This window comes from Leptopilina heterotoma, unplaced genomic scaffold (genome assembly GCF_015476425.1).
Source record: "Leptopilina heterotoma isolate Lh14 unplaced genomic scaffold, ASM1547642v1 Lhet_325, whole genome shotgun sequence".
NCBI lineage: Eukaryota > Metazoa > Arthropoda > Insecta > Hymenoptera > Figitidae > Leptopilina > Leptopilina heterotoma.
The window spans coordinates 342,350-369,590 of NW_025111019.1; the positions used below are offsets into that span (position 1 = coordinate 342,350).

A 27,241-nucleotide genomic window follows, 5' to 3' on the forward strand; every position below is an offset into this window, starting at 1 on the left:
TTATTTTTTTTCGGGTCGGCGAGCTACTTTGAAAAGCCGTAGTATATTTGTAAAATATAAATTATAAGACAAAAGAACAACAAGAAAAAAATGCGTTTCGTAAATGTTTTTTCAAAATACAATTCCAAATGAAAAATAAAAATTAATTTAGAACGATTCTCAAAGCTTTAAAAAAAAAGAGAATTCGCAGGAAAAGAAAATGAATTCTATCCATTTTTCAATTACCGAGTTTGCATCTCTATAAGGAAAAAAATCTTATAACAAGATTTCTTTTAATGAAAAAATATTTAAGAAGAAAAGGAGACGCAGAATCGAATCCAAGTATACGTTAGTAAAAAAAAGAATTAACAACGATATATTAACAGATAATCTTCTCGCAATAATCGTTAACGAGCGTTGAACAAAAGGAAAAATAAGAAACAATTTTCTGTAAATATTATAAATATTAATAAATTTTTGCAAATTATTTGCTGAACGCTATAACGATATTTACAAAAGGAAAAGGAGAAAAAGAATAAAAGCCGCTTACAAACGGTTTTTCAAAATACGAAAGAAATGCTAATTTTTAGCTACGAATCCCTAACGTGAATGATACACTCCTTAAATATATATTATAAATTTAATTATATTCCAATTTATTAATTATGTCAATTAGTTAATAAATAATTATTATTAAACTTAATAATTATTATAATTGTTAATTACTATAATAACAATTATTAATGACTGTAAAAAATTATTAATTAGAATAACAATCGTTGACAATTATAATAATAATTATTAACTCAACGATAAAAAATTGATATAATTGACATAATTGTAAATATATATTTTGAATATAAATGTAAATTTATAATATATAAATATGTGGAACACTATAAATATTATACATACATTTTCTTGACTATATTACACGTAAAGTATATATAACAATAATTATATGTTATTATATCGTGGCAGTATGTGCATTTTTTGAGCACAAAACAAAAAAAACGAAAAGTTGGTATTTTGTGTACAAAGAAAAAGAAAAAAATATTATTGAAAAATTGTGTGACTGCGCCGAGTCTCAAGAATCAAAACTTATTAACTTGATTTTTCAATTTAATGGAAATCGAATATTTTATTTTCTTTTTTACCCATTGTCTTAATTTTTAACTTTTCAATTAATTTCTGTTAACTGTAAAGTATTTTTTGTTGTTTCTGTTAACAAGTAATTTTGTTTAGAAAAAAATATCACATATCTCGTAAAATAAACAAAGACGATAAAAAAAATATCTTTTAAACACTTTTTTTGAATTTAAAATAATATATAATAATTTTTTTAAAATAATTTTTAATTCTAACGAATTAGTATCGATTTCTTTGTTTGGTTCTTTTTTTGAGAAACACAATTTTGAATCCAATTTGAAATTTTCGTCCCCGAACCGTACCGCGAAATTACAAACGCGATAAATGTAATTTTCCAAAGGATAACAGTGTTTTTTTCCAATCACCAAAAAAAAGAATAAAAAAAACAAAAAGGAAAAAATTAAAACAGTTTAAAAAAAATAATCCTTGCGTAGTGAGATTATACGAAAATGCCAAAAATTGTTCTCTGAACGATTTTGTCAATGTATCATAATAATTCTAAAAGAAAAAAGTAGGCAGATTAAATATGTAGCAATTAGATAAAAAAAAAGAAAAAAATAATCAGTAGTTTAATAATCTAATGCGCAAAGTGTCGATATTTTAAAGCAAAAAAAAAATATGTACCAAGATTTTACAAGTAGAAAATTTTTCACTATCTAGTTATTTTTTTTCCCTCCAAAAAAGAATTTCCAAAAAAAGGTGGAAGTTTTTTCTACACTTAGAATTCAATTTTCGTGACGGAAAAAAATTAATTATTTACAAAAAAAAATAGATTTTAATGAAATGGAAAAAGTCGCTTCTGCATTTGTTCTTAACTTTTCTTTTTCACTTCTTTCAAAGTAGAAAAATATCCAGCAATCGACAATCGGAAAAAGAAACTCCTAGCAATAAACTTGGTAACATAAAATAATATCCTTAGAAAAAAGTAGTTAAAAACTCTTAAAAAAAAGAAAAACTCCTTTTGCTGGAACTTTGGAAAATTCTTTGTTGTGATATTTCGAAAAATGATTATTACAAAGCGTTCTTATTAAAAAAATTTTTTTAGAGAAATTTTCATCAATTTCTCTCTACAAATAAAATGAATATAATTAAAGTGAATTAAAAGAATTAAAAGAAAAAAATATTAAAATAAATAAAATAAAACAAAATAAAATACAACAAATTTAAATTCAACAAATTTAAATACAACAAATTTAAATTTAACAAATTTAAATTCAAAAAATTTAAATTCAACAAAATAAAAAGAGAATAAAATACCTAGAAAAAAAATAAAATAGAATAAAAAAGAAAATAAAAGAAAAATTGAATACAACTCTGAGATTCAGAGTTTGATTTTGAAGAAAGATTTTCCGAGTCTAGATTTTTGAATGAAAATTTAGACACATCCTTTTTACAATTTCAAAAAGAAAAAAAATGGTATTTGAGAGATAGAACAAATCGCAAAATATTAAAGACTTGATTTTATTTTCACGCTCTTTGAAAAATTCAATGTTGTGTGCTTGTAAATAAGCGATAAAAGAAAATGAATTCGAAGAGCTTGAAAGTGGAAAAAAATACAAGGAGACGATATAATTGAATAAAAAAGAAAAATGCTTGAAACGTTTACCAAAATAAGTAAAGAACGAAATGACAAAAATGGAGATGGAAAAATTGCCGGAAAAAATATTCCCCTCTCCTTTTTTTAAAAAAATCAAAAAAGTGAATAAATATTAATTTAAAAAAAATGGAAAAATACTTTCCTCTGAAAAATATTTCTTAATATAGAAATACATTTTATGATAATTAAAAACAATGTAATTTTTACATTAAAATATTAAATTCAAATATTTAATATTGAATTAAAATATTAATTATTAAATATTAAAATTTAACTTCCAAATAATTTTTAAAAATTGATTTTCAGAAAATATTTGTAAAATAAAAATGTAGAGAAATATTTATTATTTTAATATTTCACAGTTTTTAATTTTTAATTTGTAAGTTTTTTAAAAACTAAAAAAGAAAAAGCAAAAAATAAATTAAGTACAAATAATTTGTATGTTATTTTTAATTTTTTTTTACTAAAAACAAAATTTCAGTATAAGAATTCGTTTTAATGTTTTAATTATAGAAATAAATGAAATTAAAAAGATTAAATAGAAAAAATTTCCCACAAATAATTCACTTAGTGAAAATTTCTTTCTTCAGGGACCAAATATTTCTCCGGCAATTTTTATTTTTTAATCCATAATCGAAGTATTGTATTATGTAAATAGTAAAAAAAAATACAGACCAAACGGTCCATTTAGGAAGCAAGAATAATATTGTATATACATAATGCTAATTCTGCAAAAAAAAATAATAAAATACCCCTCAAAATTCGAGGGGTGTGTAGTTTAAAAAAAAAATGGTTTCAAACGTGGAAACAAAAAGAAAAGAGTGAATCCACTTAGATTCATTGTTTTGCCACACAAAAGTAGGCAAGAAAACGAAGGAGGAAAAAAGAAAGGAAGCAAAAAAAAAAAAAAATTGAACCAAAATAAGTAGTTGAATAACAGAAATTCGAGAATTATGTGAGAATCTCAGGCTGTGCATCCAATTGAATTTCTGATAGCGATTTTTTTTTTAAAAAGAATGATTTTTTTGCCTATATTTTTGTGTGACATTTATATTGAATCATTGGAATCGAATTGTGTGATTTCATGGAAAATGCTGCGTGTTTTCAATTCGAAACTTATTATCTTTTTTGTTATTAGTTTATACATTGTACGATTATCGCAATTCATTGTATTATTAATGAAATACTGTAACAAACAAGATACTGTTAACTATTCTTAAAAAAAAATTAAAACTTTTGTAAACTGATATCGAATCTGATTTTATTCATTTTCCTCTTCTTATTACTAGTAATAGATTTAAAGACTTTATTTCTATAAAAAGAAAATTAATTAATTATTAATTAAATTCAATTATTCTCAAAAAATATTCAAAATTCAATTATTTTCAATCCAAAATTCCATTATTTTCATAAATAGTAAAATTTCGACAGGAATTCAATTAATTTAGAAAAATTTTTAACAAAATTCTGAAAAAATCAATTATTCAAGAAAATTTTTATACAATTCAATTACTTTCACTAAAATTCCTCGCTAAAATCAATTATTTAAAAAAAATGTTTTCTTCAAATTCTCTGGAAGAATTCAATTATTTTTAAAAATATATTAGAATTTTTCACAGGAATTGAATTATTTTCAAATATTTTAATAAAATTGGTCGAAAGAAATCAATTACTTTAAATACGATTTTAATTAAATTTGTTTGAAATTCAATTATTCTTTTTGATTTTAATAAAATTCTTTCCAAGAATTCAATTATTTACATAAATAATTCTTCGAAAGAATTTAATTATTAAAGATAAATAAAAAAATTATTCCAGAAAATTCAATTATTTTGAGAATTTTTTAAGAAAATTCTTGGCAAAATTCAATTATTTTCAAAAATAACAATATTCATCACAAGAATTCAATTATTTTTAAAAATAATAAATTTCTTCGGGGAAATTCAATTATTTTTGAAAATTCTATTAAAATCGTTTGCAAGAATTGAATTATTTTCATAAATAATAAAATTCTTTTTAGGAATTCAATTATTTTCAAAAAAATTTAATTAAACTTTTTGCAATTCAATGATTTTCAATATCTATACTATTTTCATAAAATTTCCAAACAGAATCCAATTATTTAAAAAAAATTTTGTAAAACTCTTCGTAAGTACTCAATTCTTTTCATGAATAATAAAAATTTCTCGGGAATTCAATTATTTAATTTAGAATTTGCATGAAATTAGTCGAAAGAATTCAATTATTTAAAAATTTTCATAAAATTCTTTTTCTTCGCAAAAATTAATTATCGAGTGCGAAGTCTAAAAATGTTAATTTTGTAGAAAAGTTTAATTTTACCATATCAAAAAATTTTAGTTCTGAAAAACAATTTGAATTTTTTATTAAATACACAAGTAAATTATTTTAAAACTTTTTATTGACATTATTTTTCCTGAGGTAAAAAAATTTTTCACGTGAAAAATAGTTATATCTAAATTAATTTTAATGGACGGATTATCTTAGCAATTTAAAGATAAATTAATTATTTAGTAAATAATTAAAAAAATTTAATTATTAGGCACACAATTAATTATCTAATTAGTAACTATATTAATAACTAATATTCAAAATTTCTAATATTAACTATTAATATAGTTTTTACCATTAATATTAACATTAATATTAACAAATATGTATTAATATTAAATTAATAATAGATAATTTTTTTATTAGATAATTAATTGTTTTACCAATTTTACTTTATTTATTTTAACAATTGTCTATTAGACGAGTTAGATATTTATTTAAATAAATAAATAACTACTAATAGATTATTTTCTTTTTTTAATTAATTCATGGACGGAATAAAATATAAAACCTAGTAAACTTTTTTGTACTGCAATTATTTTTCACCGACTGGAACTGGTCCATGTCCGATTTGTGCTTCCAGCAATAATGGAATCGAAATCGTAAAATTCATCTTTCTCTAAGTGCATTCCTGACGATTGGACGGTTTCTTTTCCTAACAGTCTGAAGGGCGAGACCTTTTTTTACAGAAAAAATAAATTTACAACTAGTTAACATTTTTTAAAATTAGTACAATTTTTTATACTTTTATTATTCTCTTTTATTTTCTCTATCCATAAAAAGTATTTTTCGTTTTTATGAATATATATCAATTCTATAAACACTTTCATAAATAATTTTGTTTTCAAAATTACACATGAAATATTATTTAACATTTTATACCTTTCTCCAATTTATTTTATTTTAGAATTTATTCTATTTTTTTGAAATTTAATTTTACTTTTTTAATATTTTTAATTTGAATTTGATTTAATTAATTTTATTTTTCATAATTAGTTGGTTAAAAAATACAAAAACTACTTTTACAGATAGAAATAATAAAATTATTAGTTTTAAAAAATTAGGTAGATTTCTTACTTGCTTTAAAGTATAAGTTTGAATGTCACAACTCATAAAGAAGGCAATTCTTTGAAGACCGCGGATAGACTTTAATCTCATTCTAGGATTTGGATTTAAAAGTCTTTTCAAAAGATCTTTACATCCTGCTGAAATATTTTCCACATTCGACGGTAAATTAACAGACGAACTTTTCATTCCCTCCTCAATTGGATCGTCAACAATTCTTATTATCGGATACTGAAACAGAAAAAAAGAAATCTTTTTAATTTTTTTTATTAAAAATTAATCTCTTAATTTTACAATTTTTTAATTTATCAATTCTATAATAATTAATCTTTTTAAATAACAAATTTTCTAATTTCCTAGCTTCTTCATTTATTAATAAATAACTAATACTTTATTTTTTTAATAAAATCGAATTTTTAAATTTTCGATTATTTTCCCCCTGCGAGAAAATTTTGTTTTTGCGAATAAAAAATTAGCAAACATGTACTTAAGTGTTAATAAAATAAGATAAATTGAGCTTGTGATGTAAATATCACTTTTATCATAATCATCATCATCATCGGTTACGATCATTTATAACATCACGACCCAAATCTGAAATTCCACCTTCTCAGACATAACAGAACGAAAATAATAATGAAATAAGAAAAAAATAAATAAAAAAAAGTAAGTAGTAAAAAACAAACTCCAACACTAGAAATACTCGTGTAAAATCGTACTATCGTTAATCTTATGATTTTCTTTACCGTTATCCTCGGTCAAGGTCCTCGTTAGGATCGAAATGGATTTTATGGCCGTTTATTGGAAACGATTACCATACATTATATTACACTACACCTTCTAAAGAACATCAAACTAATAACTATTATCTTCTAATGTTGCATAATTCATCATTTCGATCACAGTAAAGTAATATATACAATTTAATCAAATTTTTCACATTTTTTTGAAGGTGAAAATTGTATTAAATTCAATAAAAGATAACAAATTTTGTCCTCGGGTTTTATTTATTTTTTTAAACGATTGCATCATACACTAGTAGATGGATAGATGGATGACCGGATAGTTTATTGAGGGTCGAGAGTGGCCATTGAACCTGCGCCTGTTTACATATAGTTTAAAAGCACACGCTATAAAGTGTAAAACGTTTTAATTTTTACACTTGTTTTAAAAAAATATTCTGTTTACTTCTACTTTATTGCAAGAAAAACTAAACGTATTTGAAATTTTTTAGCATTCAAGAGAGGGAAGAAAACGACAATTTTTAGGTTACGTTTTTTCAAATAGCGGAGCAACTATTAATAAATTAAGATTAGAGAGAAGTTATCGACCTCTACCGATCCACTCTACTTCTACCAACAGCTTTTAAAATAAGAAAAAATTGTTTAATTCTTCATCTTTGAAATATTCAATGAAAATTTACTTTGATTTTACTAAATTCGACTTTTATTAAAAAGGGACTCGTATGTAATATAATTTATTTATTTTAAGTTAAAATTTATTCATTACTTTAAGGGGCCGTCTATAAACTATGTTAACAATTTATTTTTTTAGACCCTCACCCCCCTCGTTACCATATTACGTTAAATGACTTTTTTGGACCCCTCTCCTAAATTATTGCCTAAATCCCCTAAAGTATTGCTCCTTCGCATTTTTCCAGTACAGTAACTTTTATGTTTTAGTATTATTTTTCCAAACACTTTATTAAGGACATATTTTTCAGTCGTTGATTTACCAGCTACCATGTACCTGAAAAGTAAAATTAATTAAAGAATTAGTTAATAATAAGTTAATTAAAAACAATTAATAGTTACAGCAATAGTCAAAGTTAAGGAATTAATTCTTACCATCCTAATTCTCTAATCCTTAACTTTAAATTCAAAAAGTACATAATTCTTTTTGTTCTAAAAATAAATAAAAAATAGTAAAATATTTTTCTTTTGAATTTTTTATTTTAATTAGAGAAATTAAATGGAAGGAAATGAGGTATTTTGAAAATTGTATATCATCCGGTGGTCGGAACTCGTTATGCATTTGTGTGTGTGTGTGTGTGCGTAAAAGAAACTCGAGTTTGTACAGTAATTAGCCATTACGCTATGTACTACTCCCCGAGGAACGTGTAAGTCAAGACTCGATGTACAAGTTAAAAGTCGTGCATTTGCATTTAGTATCATACGCCTAGCTGCTACTTGCGGCCCAAGATCCTTCGCGGCAAGTCGGCTCTCTTTACAAAGAGGTAAGGAAAAAGTTGAAGAAAAAGGAAGAGACGCTTCGAGAGGAGGAAGGCGCTTCGTCCGGGGCAACGGCCCTGAATTTTTCATGTCTGAAGAGAAGAACTCAAGATCCTGTGACGAAGGTCACGCCCTGGGAATTAAGTCCCTGTTAACACTTTGCAATTTTTGTCTATATTTCTACAAATTAAATTTTATATCTAAATACAAATACTGTTTTTCTATTCAATAAAAACTTTCGAGCAAGAATAGAAACTTGAATTTGAGGTTAGGTTTCATGACAAAACCTAACCATATGCGATGGGATCTGATATCGTTGAGGATTTTCTATAAAAATGAGGATATTATCCTCGATGCGAGGAGTTCTGTCGGCAGATGAGCGAATGGAGATAGTATTTATAAATAGATAGAAGATGCTGGCGGATTACACGGGCACGTAATACCTGATAGCAATTATCGTTGGCGTCGCTTACTGGGGCATAAAGGCAATAAAAAATTCAAATTATCATTCCCAGGATAATTATTTCAACAGACTTTGAAAATATCTACTATTTGTACGTTTTTTCTCTCCTACTTATTTTTTTACTTTAGAATAAAAATTGTCTCTTTTTCAATACAAGTATGACTAACATCACAATAGCATCTGGCACTAGTAATAAATATTTAAAGAGAACAAAATAAGTACATTATTTTTCCAAACAATTTATTAAAGACCTATTTGTCAGTGGTTGATTTTCCAAACACTTTATTAAGGACCTATTTTTCAGTCGTTGATTTTTCCATGCACATCACAATAACATCTGATACTAGTAATAAATAATGAAAAGAAGAAAAAAATAAAAAATTCTTTTAGGATTCGTTAGTTCCTTCAGTGCAATGACACTGCTTCTATTTCTGGCTCAATAAACGGCGCACTCACCATTTAATAGTCGAGAAAACTGTCGACGGCGATAGCAAAAATAATCACGGAATTATACACAAAGAAGAGCGAGTCCTTGTCAGGAATTTTCGTTTCGATGCGACATTCGATATCCGTTTATTTGCAAATCGAGTAGCAAGAGAAGAAAAGAAAAAGACAGTGTGGAGGAACAAGTGCAGTTAAAAACAGCAATAGTAAATATACGCGCATAAAATTAATTTCGCATTAAAAACCGGATATTTCGAATAACAGAAAATTATTAGGGGAGAATAAACTTCTTTCTTGCTAAATATAGAATGTTTAATTGAACTTTTTCACATTTGCGTCGCATTTTTTTCCCATTGAGACTAAAAATAGTAAAAGTGATTAGAAATGTTGAAAATAATTTACTAACTGTGATACTGCGAAAAAAATAAAAGGAAGTAATCAAAATTCAATAATGAATAGAAATAAAATACTTACGAAATGTTTCATCTTAGGAAAGTTAAAGTGCACTGTAAAAAAGCCCAATGTAAATTTACAACGTGTAACGTTGGAAACTTTTCGCTTCACGTATGACGTAGTACTATTACAGCCCGAATGTTAACTTACTTACCGTTCGTAACATAACCTCTCTTATGTGATTTCGCATCAAATTGTAAATCGACCACTCGTCGGTAATTTTACATAATAATTTCGCTGCATTTTAAAATTATTCTTTTTTTATATTTATTTTGTATTACATAAAGGTTAAATTATAAAAAGGAAATAAAGGAAAAATGTAAGAAATAAATAAATATATTAAATATTTATAATATACAAATCACATTTGTAGCTTTTTTGTCATTTGTACAAAGTTAACAAATTCCCCAACAGAACAGGAAAAACAAATACTTTTTCCACTTTAATTTAAAAAAAATACGAGCTGCTTAAGCAATAGAGTCCATGAAGATATTCTGAAAAATTTTTTTATGTTTGAAAATTATTTTCATACAGAAAATTCACACAGTTGAATAAAATTTTTTAAGTATAAAAAATCATTAAAAACGTGTCTCTTTTTAGGTTAAAAGACATTACCTTATTAACTTTGATATATATGAAAAATTAAAAAGAAATCTTTCAAATTTAAGAAATGAAAAATGTTAAGAATTTGAACTTACCTTTACAAATTTCCTTTAATCTTTAAATTCTTAAAATTGTCGAAATTTTAATAAATTAAAATTAAAATATTAACGTTTGCCTATGCGCATAGTTTCTTATATGCCACTTCATCGTCACGCAGTGTAGAAAAACATTCGGGCAAAAAATATCATATTCGAATGTATACTTACAGACAGCTACATAATTCTACATACTGTCGGTAAAACTATCAGCTGTAAGTTACTTAACACACGAAAATATTTTTACGGTTGGGTTGCTAACATACAACGTTATACGTGAAGCGAAAAGTTTCCAATGTATCACGAAATGATTAAACATTCGGGATGTACATTTACTAACGCGTGACACATTTACAACGATAAGCGTAATAATTTTACTTTTTAATTGTGAAAATACTATATGGGTGTTAAATTATTACGTGTACCGTAGTAAAATTACAAACTGGAAAATTTAAAATTAACGACCCGATTGTAATTCAACATTGGTCTTTTTTACAGTGTGGTCTTCAGGAGACTAATTCCCAAAAGTGAGGTTAGATAATTAAATGCCCAACCGACAGGGATGGGTCGTTCAATTTCAAACCATGCGGTAACGTCAGGGTTGGGTCATCAAGTTTTTTCACTATCAGGGTTGGACTTCTTAGTTTTTCTACTACTTTGGATATCAAATTAAGAAAAAACGAAGCAACGTTTCGATTCGTTTTTCGTCTCAATTTGAATCCGCAAAAAAACTCTGAATAAAAACGAACCTTAACCTAAAGATCGTATACTCATAGGATCTTTAGGCTAGGGTTCGTTTTTGTACATTAAAATTTCTGTCCGTAATAATAAGTTCCTCAAAGAAACAGTTGAGAGAATTCGAAGTATTGTTACGATTCCAGAAAGAAAATACAATTTCCGCGAAAAAAAGCATTGCCTCCTTCTCGCTCTCTTGTGTAATTCATTGGTACAGGTTGTGTGCGCCTCTCTCGAAGTAGAAGAAGTAAAACAAGCTTCCTTTTTCTCCCTTTCTTATCTCCTTTGAATTTTTCCTCGGCTCGCATCGTCCTCCCTTACACACTCGCAACGCCGATGGAGTCTATTTATAAAGTATCGCGGCTATTATTTACTGTAAGCGTGTGTAAACTATACTCTTCAGTGTGTACACTCCTTTGCTTATCTTCCTTTCCTTCGGGAGCACAACGCAGGCAGGTGAGTATCGACTGTTTTTCCCTTCTCTCTCTCTCTTTCTCTCTCTCTTTTTCTCAATCATATAAGGGAAGATTTTATTATACTTGCCATCGCCAACTGTAATTAAGTTTCTGCCTCTGCCTCTCTCTTTCGTTTATATCAATTTACTCAAATACAGACAGTGCGAGAATTTATTTTCTCTGGAAATTATATGTTGGTGTCGATTTCTTTTTTCAAACCATAATTCCTCTTTATCGCCTTAAATAATTGTTAGGCCTCAAGTTAAATATCACTGTTTTGATATCGAAATTGAGACTTGTCTCAATTTGATATCCGCAGAAAAACTGAGAATTCCAACCCTAGTAAGAAAACTTGATGACCCAACCCTGACGTTACCGCATGATTTGAAATTAAACGACCCATCCCTGACAGTTGGGCATTTAATGTTCTGATTAATTCTTTATTCTGTGAATAATTTGAGAGAAAAGTCTAAAACCATTTGGGAATCTTGAGAAGACCCGTTTCATTGGAAATTCATTGACCGTATCAGTTTAAAATTCAATTCTGATACAAATTTGATTATTATTTCATGTATGATATCTTAAAATTAATTATAATTTCCTGATGTTCGGTACTGAAAGTTTGTTTTGATTTAACTGAAGAATTTAAATTCTTTTTAGCTACTTTTCGACAACATTTGCGTGCCTCTTTCAAGATACTTACGATGACGTAACATTTATGCAACAAAGAAGACAAAACCAAAAGGAACGTGGAAATAACTAGAACGAAGGGATTTGAAGAAAAGCAGACATTAGAAAAAAGCATGAGGAAGTCTTCTCAAAAAGACATTAAAAATTCGAGGGGGAGGGATATCTGGCTTTTTTTCTCTTTGTTGCCATCAAACGACTTGCTTTTTTAAAAGCAACTTATATAAACTTGTTTCAAATTATAGCTTATTATTGTTTCTCAGTAGAGATATAAAATATATATATACATATATATATTGAAGGCAATTTAATAAACGAGCAGCAAAGCGACTAGACAAGATCGTAAAGAGTACAAGATTGTAAACTACAGTAAAAGAAGAAGAAGAAGAAGAAGAAGAGGAAGATGATGATGATGATGATGATGATGATGAAGCAGAAGCAAAAGTATAGGAAGATGAGAAGAAGAAGAAGAAGAAGAAGCAATACGAGTTTAATCACTGGCGCCTGGTTCGAGCCAGTAGCTGTTAATACTGGAACTTTTTTTGTCCCCTCGGTCTCTATATATGTAATCATCGGCACTCCTTGCTCGTCGCGATTCCAACAGTGGACTCGAAACGTGCTCCTCCACAGGGCAGAATAAATATATCAGATCTAGATCATCTTCGGCGTGGCTGTATTTATTAATAGATGCGAGGAGATAGAATCTCATCACATACCTGACTATTGAACTTGAACTCTTATCAAAGTCATACGCGAATTGTAGGGAGACTGTCGGCAAAAAAAGGGGCCGACTATTTATTTTTTTGTTTTATGAAACGAGTAGCGCATGAACGATTTATATACCGTTAAAAGATAGTTACGCTCCATTAATTCTAAAAAGACCTCCCTGACTCTCTTGGCTAATTACGGATTCCTAGGTGTTCCGATTTGTCTCAATCTTTTGTGTTGTAAATAATTGCAAATGCGAAGAGAAGTAAAATTAAATATATTCTCGCTTCTTTTATTTCAAATGATTATTGCGCTCGACTCTTTTTTCGTGAGATTATTCAACTATGTACATATCAGAATGATAACTCGAATGATAGATAATGATTAGGGAGCAGTCCGGCTTTCGTACCCATCGCTCTCGACTATTATTCAATTGAATTTAATGCTGCGCCGACTATTAGGAAATTGCCTCCCGAGAACTTTCTTTCGGGCATCCGTCTCTTTGTCGTGTACCAACAATATCAAAAATTCTTCCCCAAATATTCTATTTTCTGTTTTTAACAAACCATGCAAATCAGAAAGAAGCTATTATTTCGTCCACTGGAATTATTTATTTCTCACAAATAAATTTTGCTTGGTCCAAATAACATTTGAAACAAATAATTTAGTCCAAATAAAAATTTAATTTGTGCCAAATAAAATTTTCATTTAAAACAAATTAATTTAGTAATGCGCTCTATGACAAATGTTTTAATTCGACTCGAATAAATTATATTTGTTGTAGAATAATTCTACAAATAAATTCTAAAAGGAATATTTTTGTTTTACCTTCATTTCACTTTGTTAAAAAAATATCCCTAATGGAATCTTCCGTTTTTTTCTACCTGAAAATAAAAGATATAATATCTCGACGTGGAATTTATGACAATCTCTCTAATTTAGTGTCCCTGACAAAGGCCATATCTAATGAAACCTATGTACTTCCAACATCCGATTCATCAATAACGCTAATCATTCTTTCTATATAGTAAATTTATATATATTTCTTCCATCCGTCATATTTTAATCCAAGTACATAAAAAATTCCCCAGCAGAAAAATAGAGAGATAGGAAACTTCCAACAAAAAAATTATTCAAATTGAATGATTCAATTCGAAATTTCAAAATTCAATTCATTTTAATTAAATTACCAACGTAAGTGAAAATAAAATACAAAAATAACTTACGTCAATGGAAATAAAAAAGGGAACAAATAAATAAAAGGAATAAAAAGGAACAAACAAACAGAAGAAAAAAAAGGGAAGAAAATAAATTAAATTTGAATAAATTAAATTAGAATAAAATTAGAGGCAATTAAATATTAATTAAATAAGAAGCAATTAAGTATTATAATAAAATAGGAAGGAATTAAATATTAGAATAAAATTAGAAGCAATTAAGTTAGAAAATTATTAAATTCATCTATAACCAAAGCCTATTGCGCACATCGAGTTATTTAATATAAGAAGGAAAAAAATGATTCAACCCGGAAAATTGAGTTCAATTTAATTTACCAAACAAACATTGATATATTATAACAAGGTCTAGGTTAGAAAACTTATCAAGTCAGTGCTAATTAGGTCACACCTCTTGTGTCAATATCAAATGAACGTCAAACTTCTCAAGGAAAACACAAATTTTAACTAATATGCATATATTTATATGTACAAACAATAAAATTGTTCAAATATTCTATTTGAAAAGATAATGTTTCTTTTAAAAATGATAAACAATCGTTATTTTAGAAATTGTAAATTTACTCGGTAAATGCAGAGTAACATTCACTATAGTAAAATTTACCATACTGTTATTACAGAACAATAATATAGTGATAAGTGTATAGTAAAAATTTCTGTTCAAATAATTCAAATTTTTAATGTTGAAAATTGACCCAAACGCTTTTCAATTTATTTTCCTTTCGTTATTATTATAATTATTAGTATCATCACTATTTTTTCTTTTTTTACGATTTTTAGAATTATTATTACTATTTTTACTATTTTTTGCTTCTTTACTATTTTTGGTATTATTATCACTATTTTTACTACTTTTATTAACACAGATTTTACTAATTTTACTATTTCCTACTTCTTTTACTATTATTATAATTATTCTTACTATTTCTTCCGATTTTTACTATTTTTAGTATTATTGTCACTATTTTTACTAGTTTCACTACTTTTATTACCAGTCTTTACTAATTTTATTATTTTTTTACTTCTTTTGCTATTATTATCACTATTTTTACTATTTCTTCGGATTTTTACTATTTTTATGACAATTTTTTCTACTTCAACTATTTTTACTATTTCTTATTATTTTTACTACTTTTACTATTAATAGTATTTTTATCACTATTTTTATTATTTTTACTATTCATAGTATTTTTATTAATATTTTTATTATTTATAGTATTTGTGTAACTATTTTTAATATTTATATTATCACAGTTTTTATCAATTTTCTATTCCTTACTTCCTTTACTATTATTATCACTATTTTTACTATTACTTCGAATTTTTACTATTTTTATTAGTTTAACTATTTTTATCACAATTTTTTCTACTTCAACTATTTATACTACTAATAATAATAAGAATAGTAATAAGAATAGTAATTCTTATTACTTTTATTATTTATAGTATTTTTATCACTATTTTTTTTAACTATTTTTAGTATTTTTACTATTTATAGTATTTGTATAACTATTTCTACTATTTTAAATTCTTAAATAATTTTGACTATTTCTTACTATTTATAGTAATTTTATCACTATTTTTACTATTTTTTTTACTTCGTTTCCTATTTTTTAGCACTATTATCACTATTTTTCCTACTTTCACTAGTTTTGTCCTCACTATTTTTTCCGATTTTTACTATTGTTATTTATTTTTATTATTATTCTCATTATTTAACATTAAAAGTGTGTGTGATATGTAGCAATAACTCATTCATGACTTGAAAGTTTTTTGTGATTGACAAGTGCGCACGAATTCTAATGAAAAATACATTTTTATCAATGTGCAACATGCGCGTGTAAATTTTTAAGGAAAAAAAGTTTTTTTTAAAATTTTGATGAATCGCAGAAAAGCTGTTACAGTATCAATATTATTTTCTAAAATTATTTATACTACAACTATTACTACCTACAACTTTTTATACCTCTCTTGAAATCTAAATTAGTTACTCAAAAAGAACTAATTGTTTACAAAATTTTGGCTATTTTTTTCCTTTTGGAATCAGTAAAAAATAACTAATTATTATTAGTAGAAAATGACTTTTTTAATAATACTAATACCTAATTAGAAAAATAATTAAAAATAATAATTTTTAGTAGAAAATAACTAATTATTAGTAAATAAACTCCCTAAATTTGAATTAGTTAAAAATAGGAAAGGATAGTGGAAAATAGGAAATAGGATAGTGTGACAGTAAATAGCGATACTAGTATGATGCTAGTGTGACATTATAAATAGTGACAGGATAGTGTGGCAGTAAATAGTGATACTAGTGTGACATTAAAATAGAGCTAAATATTGTGAAAGCAAATAGTGATGCTATTGTGACAATAAATAGTGATAGGATAGTGTGACATTAAAAATAGTGATACATAGTGTGGCAGCAAATAGTGATGCTAGTGTGACAGTGTAAATAGTGATAGAATAGTGTGACAGTAAATAGTGATACTAGTATGATGCTTGTGTGATGCTAGTGTAACATTATAAATAGTGATAGGATAGTGTGGCAGTAAATAGTGATAGGATAGTGTGACATTATAAATAGTGATAGGATAGTATGATAGTAAATAGTGATACTAGTGTGACAGTGTAAATAGTGATAGAATAGTGTGACAGTAAATAGTGATACTAGTATGATGCTTGTGTGATGCTAGTGTGACATTATAAATAGTGATAGGATAGTGTGACAGTAAATAGTGATAGTATCATAAGATAGTATGATAGTAAATAGTGATACTAGTGTGACATTAAAAATAAAATAGTGATAAATAGTGATACCAGTGTCATACTAGTGTGACACTAGTGTAACATTAAAAATAGTGATAAATAGTGATACTAGTGTGACAGTAAAATAGTGATAGTAGGGTGCCAGTAAATAGTGACACTGGTGTGACAGTAAAATAGTGATAGTAGGGTGCCAGTAAATAGTGATACTAGTGTGATAACACTAGAGAAAGTAGTAAGTCATTGCTCATTTTGAAAAGAAGACGAAAAGCATATTCTCGTCACGCGCGAGACAAGGTTGACCGAGTCCTCATCCTCAGCGCAATCCTCATTCATAGTTTGCCTTTGCTTCCCAGCTGCCAATCTGACATGTCGCTTCGACTAGCCAATAAGATTCTAATGACGCATTGTATTTTCCATTTAAAAACGTAATTAATTTCGAAATCGATCTCTATGAATTGACATTATTATTTTCAACAAAAAAACTTCTCTCCTCCCTTCTCCTCTCCTCGACATTCAAGCTTCTTTGATTTCGCTTCAATTTGACGCACTTTTTCCTCCTCTTATATATTGATCCACTTTTCTACATCTTAGTTAACCGCATCATTATTATCCGCGAATTAAAAAAAAACAATATTACGTATACCTTATTCTCGGAATAGATTTTACACCGCAGGTTCTGAATCCATAATCTTTAAGATTTAAGTATTCGTCCAATTAAAACCAGTTGCTTGAATAGGCAATTTTTTATAAATATTCCACAAAACTAATAAATCATTTGCTAAAAGTTTATTTGTAATTCCGATCATCACTTTTTTCTCGTTCCCTTTTATGAATTTATATTTCTCTTTTAAGTTGTTTGCTTTATAAAAGTTTCACTTTATAAAGTTCGCTTTATAAAAGTTTACTTTATAAAAGAGAAATATAAATTCTCGATGAAAATTCAAATAAAAATTGAAATAAGAATGAGAATGAAATAAAAATATTATGTGATAATAGTGAAGACGATAACAACATTATTATGCATCTAAATGAGCAATAAGTTGGGATAAAAATAGAAAAGTAAAAATAAAGTAAAATAAAGTAAAAACTAAAAATATAAATTTGTGGTATCATTGACCCTTCTATTCTATGTATATTGATTTTTCTCTTATCATATAATATAAATATAATATTTGTGTGTAAGTATAAAGAAATGCGTGTGCATAATTCTAAAACCGGTTTATCATCAGAAATAATTTTTCTATGCGCTGTTATAAAGGATTCTTCCTCTTTTCTATAAGCGTGTATTCTCCCTTGCAGCTTCCACACAAATCACAAAGCACAGGCACACACAGGCGCATAGAAAACGATTCCCGTAGACCGGTTTTATAAAGGTCGGGATCCCATGCAGAAATTGAGATTGGAATTTTATGGGGTCCTAGCCAGAATTCCCTATCTGTAGTGGGGAACTGATTAGAGAAAATCGTTAGAACCCAACTACTTTCATAACGGTCGGCAGATGGGGTATAGACTAGAATATCTAGTCGGGAACTAGTATTAAAACTAGCTGTGTGTTGATAGGGCCCCGACTAGAATTTTCTAGTTGACTTTTAAAAATTATTATTTTTCAACTTAACCTATTTATAATTAAATTCTTCATTCATATTAACATTATTAATGAATGTTGTACACGAAAAACCTGAAACTTGAGTTGAAAAATCTCGTGCCCATGGGGGATCGAACCTTGGACCTTGGGGACTCCAGTCGGATACACATACCTCCCGGCCGTGATAGCTTGGAAGCACCTCCGCTTAAATAACATCCCGTGCAGCAATTCACCATTTGCCCCTATCTCTAGTAGGGCTCTCGCTAGATTCTAACTAGAATCTCTAGTCTAGAAAAACTAGTCGGGTTCCAATCAAATTCTAGTTAAATAATTTTTACCAGCATTATTTTTTAAAAAATTTTGCATATTATTTAATTATTTCATTTTTTAACATATTTGAAACCCAATTTTTAATATTGTAGAACATTCTTACATAAAATTCCAATAAAACAATTTTATTAAATAAAAATCTTTTATTTAATAAGTAAATTAAAAGAATAAGACACAAATAAATATTAATTATGTGAGTATAATTAATTTTTATTACCTAAATATTGTAATATTATCCGTAAAAATAATTATTTAAAAATATATGTAAGTGCAATTATACTTTAAAATGTTTTTGACAATTCATAAAAATATTTATTTATAGAAAGACAATTTATGTATATTACTTGTACACTAGTTTGTCGCTAGTTGGAAATCAATAAGGTCCTAGTGAGTTTTTCTAGTCTGAATTATCTAATAATTTCAATTAATAATAATTCTTTATAATCTAATAATAATTTAAATTATAAAATTATTAAATTATTTAAATTATTAAAATAATAAATAATAATATCAATTAATAATAATTCTTTATAATACAAAATTAGTAATAATAATTCTTTAACTAGAATTTGATTGGAAACCGATTAGTTTTTGTAGACTAGAGATTCTAGTCAGAATCTAGCGAGGTTCTAGACAGATTTTTCTAGAGTAGATTTTCTAGGATGGTTCTAATCAGAATCCAACATTTGGTAGGGACAAGTAGGGAAATTTCTACATGGGATACGCTCGATGCCATAACTAATACCGATCGATCTAAGAGTTGTTATCTTACAACACACGAGACAATAATATTATACAAATACTACTTAGAACACATTCTTTTTACTTTCGTTAAAGCATGTGTCCCATGATAAACTAATTCCATAAACTCTCCATTTCGCGAAAAGAACAAAATTTTTATTTTTTTTCATTTCTTCATTTATTTCATCTTCTGAATACTTTTCTAAGGATATCAAATTGAAACAAAAAAACGTATCAAAAGTGTTGCTTCGGAACACTCTCAATAAGTCCTTTTGTCTCAATTTCATATCCTTAGAACAAAAATAGCAACAAGAATAATAATAAATAATAACAACGACAATAAACTTCGCGCTCGATAATTAATTTTTAAAAAGAAGCAAAAAGTAGTAAAAAAGTAGCTATTAAAAATTAAATTTGACGACCAAAAAAACAAGTTTTAGATATAGACACTTTGCAAAACTGACATAAATTCCATTCCATTTTTTATTTTCCAGACATTTTCCTAATTTCCACAAAAAATATTTCTTATTTCTTTCTAAATAATTGAATTATTTTGGAAAAATTTATTAAAACAATATTAAAAATTATTGAATTGAAGAAACTTTCGGAAAAAATTGAAATTTTGCCATGAATTTTATTAAAATTTTGAAAAATTTGTATATTATTTGCATTTGATTTTGTATTTGATAATTAAAATTTTGACGAGAACTTTTAAAAATTAAAAATAATTAATTTTTTCAGCAATCTTTTGTAATTTTTGAAATTAATTAAATTTCTACGAAGAATTTTATTAACATTTCTTTGAAAATAATATTGAATTATTTGGAAAAATTTCATTACAATTTTTGAGAATAAATTAATTATGTCTTGAAATTTAATTAAAAATGTATTCAAAATATTTATTCAATTCTAATTCTAATTGTATAAACAAATTATATTAAATTTTTTATAAAAATAATTGAATTCTTTTGAAGAATTTTAATAAAATTTTTCCGAACAATTGCATTTTTCGAGAAATTTATTTAAAATTATATTAAAAAATAGAAATTCAGGAATAAATTTTACTATTTATGGAAATAATTGAATTCTTGCGAACGATTTTAGTAAAAATTTTTTAAATATGTAATTGAATTATCAAGAAGAAATTTATTAGTACTTTTAAAAATAATTGAATATTGTTATTTATGAAAATAATTGAATTTTGCAAAGAATTTTATAAAAATGCCTCAAAAGTCAAAATAATTGAATTTTCGGGAAGAATTTTATTAAAATCTAAAAGAATAATTGCGATTTCGAGAAAAACGACTTTGAAGATTTACAAGTTGATTTTTTTGCACTGTTTTCTGTCAAAGTACCTAACTTTGAAGTGAAATTTTGCGATAACAAGAATAAAAATAGCAACAAGAATAACAATAAATAACAATAACCATAAAAGTTTGCCCCATTGAATAAATTCTCAACTGTTTATTCATTTTTCCGATTTTTCATAAATCCAAACCAGTTTCGAAGTAAGGACAATGAATTTAAGAAGGAAAATAATTTTCTCCAGGCATCTAAAAAAGGAATAAGCAAGACTCACACATCGAAGAGTGGCATTATAATATTATATATACATTTTGTGTGATTGTGGGGATGAAGGAAAGAGCAAAAGAGGGTATGACAACTGAAAAGAAAAGTTGGAGTGAAAAGAAATAAATCTATATACACATTCCCACAACTGTGTCCCTTAATCTTCTATTTTGAATTCCGAGAGTGTTTTGAAAATTTGAATCAGTGTATATTTGAAAGCGAAATAGAATTCTTTCATGCAAAAGATGCTGTATCTGTGGCGTTGCCAGGGCAATTCTTTCTTCTCATTGCGCCGTTGCTATAAGCAGCGAACAAAAGAACAAGAACATAAAGAAAAAAAAATTTATTAGGATAGATGAGCGCATAAAGAAATTATTTCTTCTTCTTCTTCACACAACCTTGCTCGCCTTGTTTGCTGAATGCGCTGAATGTTGCAGCATTCATACTCTCTAAATCTCAATTTTTACTTTTCTGCTAATTATTACCATTTTTTCTCATTACCACTAAATATTTTACTAATATTTACTAGAAATTTATCTATCTTTTCAGAAGAAAATTATAATTTTTAGAAACTAGAAATTTTAGAGTAAAATTACTAAACCCATAGATAGGACAAAGTCTCGAACTGTTTGGATCCTAAAAGCAAAAGTGGATTTTTAAGTTTCAAACTATCGGTTTAGCCGTAATAATTTCAGAACAAACTTCTTGTTGTAAACGGTTTTATTCAAAGGGGCTGAAATTTATTATCATTACTATCAAATTCCATTATCAGATTGCTAAACGAATCAGACTTTAATGAGTAAAAAATTCAGATTCAAAGAGCAAGACTCTCACTCTTCTTTTATATGCGCGAAAGAAGAGAAAGAAGAAGGAGAATAAAAACAGAAAGGGAAATTAAAACACAAATATGGAATATATGTTAAGGAGCAAATGAATTAATTAACGAAATTTGGTTCTAAGAGGCGGGAATTAAGTGGAAGTTAAAAATGCATTTATACCATATAAAAGGGGAGAGGAGATAAGAATTGAACAATTAAGTGCATATATGGTTTTAAATATGCGAGTATAAACTATAAAGAAGCGAAAAAGGATAGACTTTTCTACATAGCTGCGTATCCACTCGAGGTCGCACGTACGTCCGTATAATTATCGTAATCTCTGTATCCGTAATACGGATAATGACTGTGTAACGCATTATATTATATATGTACATACTTGTATGAACATTGTGCACATTGGTGCACATGGAAGAAGACGCTATCAACTGGCCGTATAGAGACGCGTAGAGCCGAGACCGCAAAATTTCCTACGTCCTTGCGCACGTTTCTTTACCCCAAGATTCAACGTTTTTTCCACAAACGTTGGATCAATTTTGAAAAAAAAATTCTTATTTTCTTCATAGACTTTATTACCCAAATTTTTGGTATCAATTTAATACTTTAAGAAAAATGTGTTGAAAATAGTTTGGACGGTATAATAGTGGAATTGCAGTGAGATGTCAGTGTCGTCAGTGTTTACAATCATTATTTTCTTCCAAACAAATATTCACCACTTAAAAAATAAAATTCAAAGACTAACAAGATGGAAATGTAAAAATTGAACTGATAAATTCGAATTAAGTAATTCTTTTCTACGCAAGAACAAACATTAGATGAGATAATATCACATCCTCATAACCCAAAGCAGGAAATGAGCGTTTACCTAAAAAATGTTCTTGATTAGTATTTTCGAAGACGCACTCTTGTGCCTCCACTACAATTTTCAAATCTTTCACTTTCTTTCCTTTGCTGCTTTTTTTCTCTGAGGTATAATTTTGAAAAGAAAATTCCAGCATCCAAGTACTAAAACTAAAACACTGCTTATATCATGGAATCATCATAGAAATATAGTAGAAATATTATAATATTAAGTGTGCATAAAGAGATGAGAAGAAAATACTATTGAAAATGAGAAGAAGTAGAAGAAGAAGAAGAAGAAGAAAACTACTATTTGATGATTGTATACAAGACTCTCTCGGACAACGAATGCGTTCATTTGTGCGTCTGTATTGGTTCTTACTTGAGGTCCACTTCTTTATCGCGGAATGGCATGTACTTCTCTCTCTCTCTCTCTCTCTCTTTCCCCCTTTTAAGTACCAACGCAACGCAAAGCAACGCAACGCCGCCGACTGTTGATTCTGCTCACGTATAGAGTGTATACGGAATAACCATTAAAAGACTTGTACCTTTTCCCTCTCATCGACCATGAAAGGGCTTTGGAACGAGAGATGCGACTTCGCTAGAGAGCAAGTATCGCGAATCGTAGTCGAATAACAAATAAACCATTCTCAACCAAACATGAAATCCGCAGAAAGAAACAAAGAAGGATTTACGATCGACTTTATCCCCTTTATCCCCCTTTATCCCCCTTATCCCCTTTATCCCTTACAACACACAGCTTCCAATCAAAAAATCCCTCAAGCTTTTTCTCATCCACTAGCCTCGTTACCAGTTCAACTCCTGCACTTATTTCTTTCTCTTTCGCAGTGAAGGTCAAACCACCACCACCACCCAGCTGCTTTTGATAATTCAAAATCCTCTTCTTCTTCTTCTTCTTTCTTCTTGCAGACAGAAATTTTAAAATCACATGACACATTCGTCGTGTGAAGCATTTCAAAGAATAATTATACATGACTCAGTTGATGATAGTTGACATTTGATGCGGGAACAAGTCATTATTAATGACAGTCATTTGACACTAATGCGACATTTTTATGACTGTTTTCAAACACATGCTTATCAAACACACGTTTATTAATCTTGATACTCGATTTCCAACAATGGTCTTTCTTTCTATATCCCGAAAATAATTTTCAAATAGAAATTCTAACTATATTCATTACCAAGCAATAAAATTAAACCAAACTGCAGGACTGTAGGGTTTATTCAATAAATAAATAATTACTATTGCAGTACGCTACTTGGTTTTTGTACGAAAGGGTTAAATTGAAATAAATTATAACAAGAATAAAAAGAAGAAGAAGAAGAAGAAGATATTCCAAATGCGAACAATGTGTATAAATAGAACGGACTCGAAAAGGAATTGCTGGAGGATGAGTTTTTCCGAACTTAGCTTTAGGAGAAGCTATTTTCAGAGTTCTGGTTGGATCTTCTTTTTTTAAGAATAACAACAACAACAACAGAAAAGAGGAAGAAGAAGTAAGAAGAAGATGGTATGGTACATGGTTTTAGTGTATGGTATGGTATGGTATGCCATGAGCTGAAACGAGACGAGTTGCAGTTCAGGTTTTGCTGCAAGGGATCGTTAAGATAATCGCCGCTATCCTCCTTCTAACTTAGCCTTAGCCATACGAGAGTCGATCAGGCGTTCACTACCGCAGGTCTGCAGCAACCCTCTCCACCACACTCTCCTTCCTCTGCTCCTCAACATTACTCCCTAGATCTTCTTGCCAACCTCCCTGTTTTCAGGGCCGCATCCCACTTTATTGCACAATTTCTTATTTCTCACCTGTACATCCTGACAATTTTTGATTTTTTTGTTGTGTTGTGTTGTGTCGTATTCCTGTGTTCCCATTGTTGGTCCTATTGATTCTTTTTCTGTACTTTTTTGATGGTTTCTTTAGAATCAATGTATGTGATGATGATCCACTTTGAGTAGTAGCAGTAGCATTAGTATAACTCTGGAAATACTGCTACTACTATTACTTCTAATCCTTCTAATAGTTTTGTTCCTGTTTCTAATTCTGGTGCTAATAATTTTACTTTTTTAGTTCTGCCTCTACTGCTGCTAATCCTTTTGATACTACTTCTGCTCTTAATACTTTTACTACATCTGCTTTTAATTCTGATACTACTTCTGCTACTAATACTAATTTTGTACTAGTATCAAAAGTAGTATCAGAAGTAGAATTAGAAGAAGTATCAGATGTAGTATAAAAGTATTAATAGCAGAAGTAGCAGAATTAGAAGCAAATGTAGTAAAAGTATTAATAAAAGAAGTAGTATCAGAAGTAGTATTAGAAGCAGACGTAGCAGAATTAGAAGCAGAAGTAGTAAAAGCATTAGTAGCACAATTAGAAACAGCAGCAAAACAATAGCAACATTAGAATCATCAGAAGTAGCAGCAGCATCTAAAGCATTACCGATTTTCATTTCCGGCCTCGAACCATACAATCCGTAGTGCACCGAACTCTAAAGAAGCAACCGAAAAATATGTTTAATCAACAGAAATTGTGCGCAGTGAAAGAAAGAGCGTACGGTCAGCCACATGTCATCGAAAATATTCACCATACCAACAAAACCTTTCCTCCAATTTTGACCCTACCAATCATTCTCCTTCACTCTACTTTTCAAAATACTTTTCGCCCAAGAAGTAATCTTCTTGCGCGAAAAGTATTTTAAAAAGTTTCCCAAACGAAAAGGATGTCAGAACAAAAGTTCCCATCCACCACCAATTTCGCAGAACAGTACAAAGAAGCATTCCTCTGAAACGAGGTCTTTTGACAAATACAAATCGCCATCGATGATAAAATAAAATATAAATATAGAAAAAAAATGACTAATCAGGAGAGAAAGAGAGAGAGAGATGGTAATCGCGAAACGGATGCATGGAGACGGATCGCATACGAAGGAACAATTATTGCACGCCATACTCGAGGGTCATTGAGAGGATGAGAAGAGATGGTCCTTGGGCTCCTTGCAAAAGATAATCATAACGTTACACGAATCGCGCCATAATGCTGTAACATTACTGACACGAAGTACATTACACGAATATATGCGAACCTATAATAATAAGCAGTCTAAAGAAGAACTATCTTTTCCTATACATACACATGGATGTATATTTTCACTCCCAAGAAATTATTCTTTCACACGTTCCTAAGAGAGGCATTCCTCCATAGCGCAGAAATTAAACACGAGAGGTTAATTTTTAATCAAATAAAGGCTAATTAAAGACAAGAGAGAATGAATAATATGTATATTTAGAATACTATGGAAATATATACTAAATACGAAAATGAGTTGCATGTTGCATACAACATACAACATACAAAATAATGCATTTATTAGCTGTGATTATCAATTAAAATCCTCGCGGATTTTTCATCAGTGAGATATTCAATTATAATAATTACTATACTTCTTCGGACGAATTCTATGCATCAAACAATTAAAATCGTCTTTCAGTTTCCGTGTTTGAAGTAAACGAGACGATTATAGACAATCGATTGTTTCCTCAATTTCTTCTTTCATTTAATTCCTCTGATTTCTATACTTTTGCTCCTTATTTCTATAAATCAAGATTCGGACAAATAAAACGTAAAATTAAGGATAAAACGACATTTTCGATTACTATTATTTTTTCTTCATTAGAATTAAGATGTTCAAAAATTTAAAATTCAACCTTTTCAAGATCATTATTTTATTATTTCATATAAGAATATTGTTACTGTAATTTCTTCGAAATTATTCTCATCATTTCAATCCCATCATTATTATTTTCTAGAAATTCCAACTAAAATTCTTTTTTAAATCAATTACTTCAATTATTATTAAATTAAAATTTTTCCAAAAAAAAATTAATTCTACAGCATTGTTAGTTAGTACGAAAAAGAATAATTGAATTCTACTATTCATGAATAATAAATTCATAATGAATTCATGAATAATAAATTCATAATGAATTCATAAATACAAAAATAAATAATTTATTCAATAATTGAATGTTTCTTACAATTTAATTTTTACGAAGTAAAAAAGTTAATACAATTGTATTAACTTTGTAACACATTTAATTTCTTTTAAGGGATTTAATTAAAATTTTAATCAAATTTATTATATTAAAGAATTATAATTACAATTTTTAAAAATAATTGAAAACATTTTAAATATTTTTATTAAAATTTTTTAAAATAATTGAATTCCTGAGAAGAATTTCACTATCTTATAAAGATAATGTTATTCTTGACGAGAATTTTTCAAAAAAAAATTGAAAAT

General features: G+C 27.7%; 1 protein-coding gene and 1 long non-coding RNA gene across 4 annotated transcripts in view; both read right to left on the reverse strand.

Annotated features, from left to right (window-relative positions):
• Positions 1-5,478: 5,478 nt before the first annotated feature.
• LOC122504946 (serine/threonine-protein kinase S6KL) overlaps positions 5,479-27,241 on the reverse strand; it is a 54,880-nt gene continuing 33,117 nt past the window's right edge. For all 3 annotated transcript variants that reach the window (XM_043616311.1, XM_043616312.1, XM_043616310.1), the window contains 2 exons: positions 6,152-6,370; positions 5,479-5,751 (listed from right to left, as the gene is read on the reverse strand). In XM_043616311.1, the coding sequence (XP_043472246.1) occupies positions 5,617-5,751; positions 6,152-6,370 (354 nt within the window). In that variant the 3' untranslated portion in view covers positions 5,479-5,616. The remainder of the gene's footprint in view (positions 5,752-6,151; positions 6,371-27,241) is intronic.
• LOC122504951 lies at positions 10,051-10,924 on the reverse strand. The gene is made up of 2 exons (XR_006301874.1): positions 10,429-10,924; positions 10,051-10,224 (listed from the first exon to the last, which is right to left on the reverse strand). It is a non-coding gene; the product is annotated as an uncharacterized LOC122504951 (long non-coding RNA).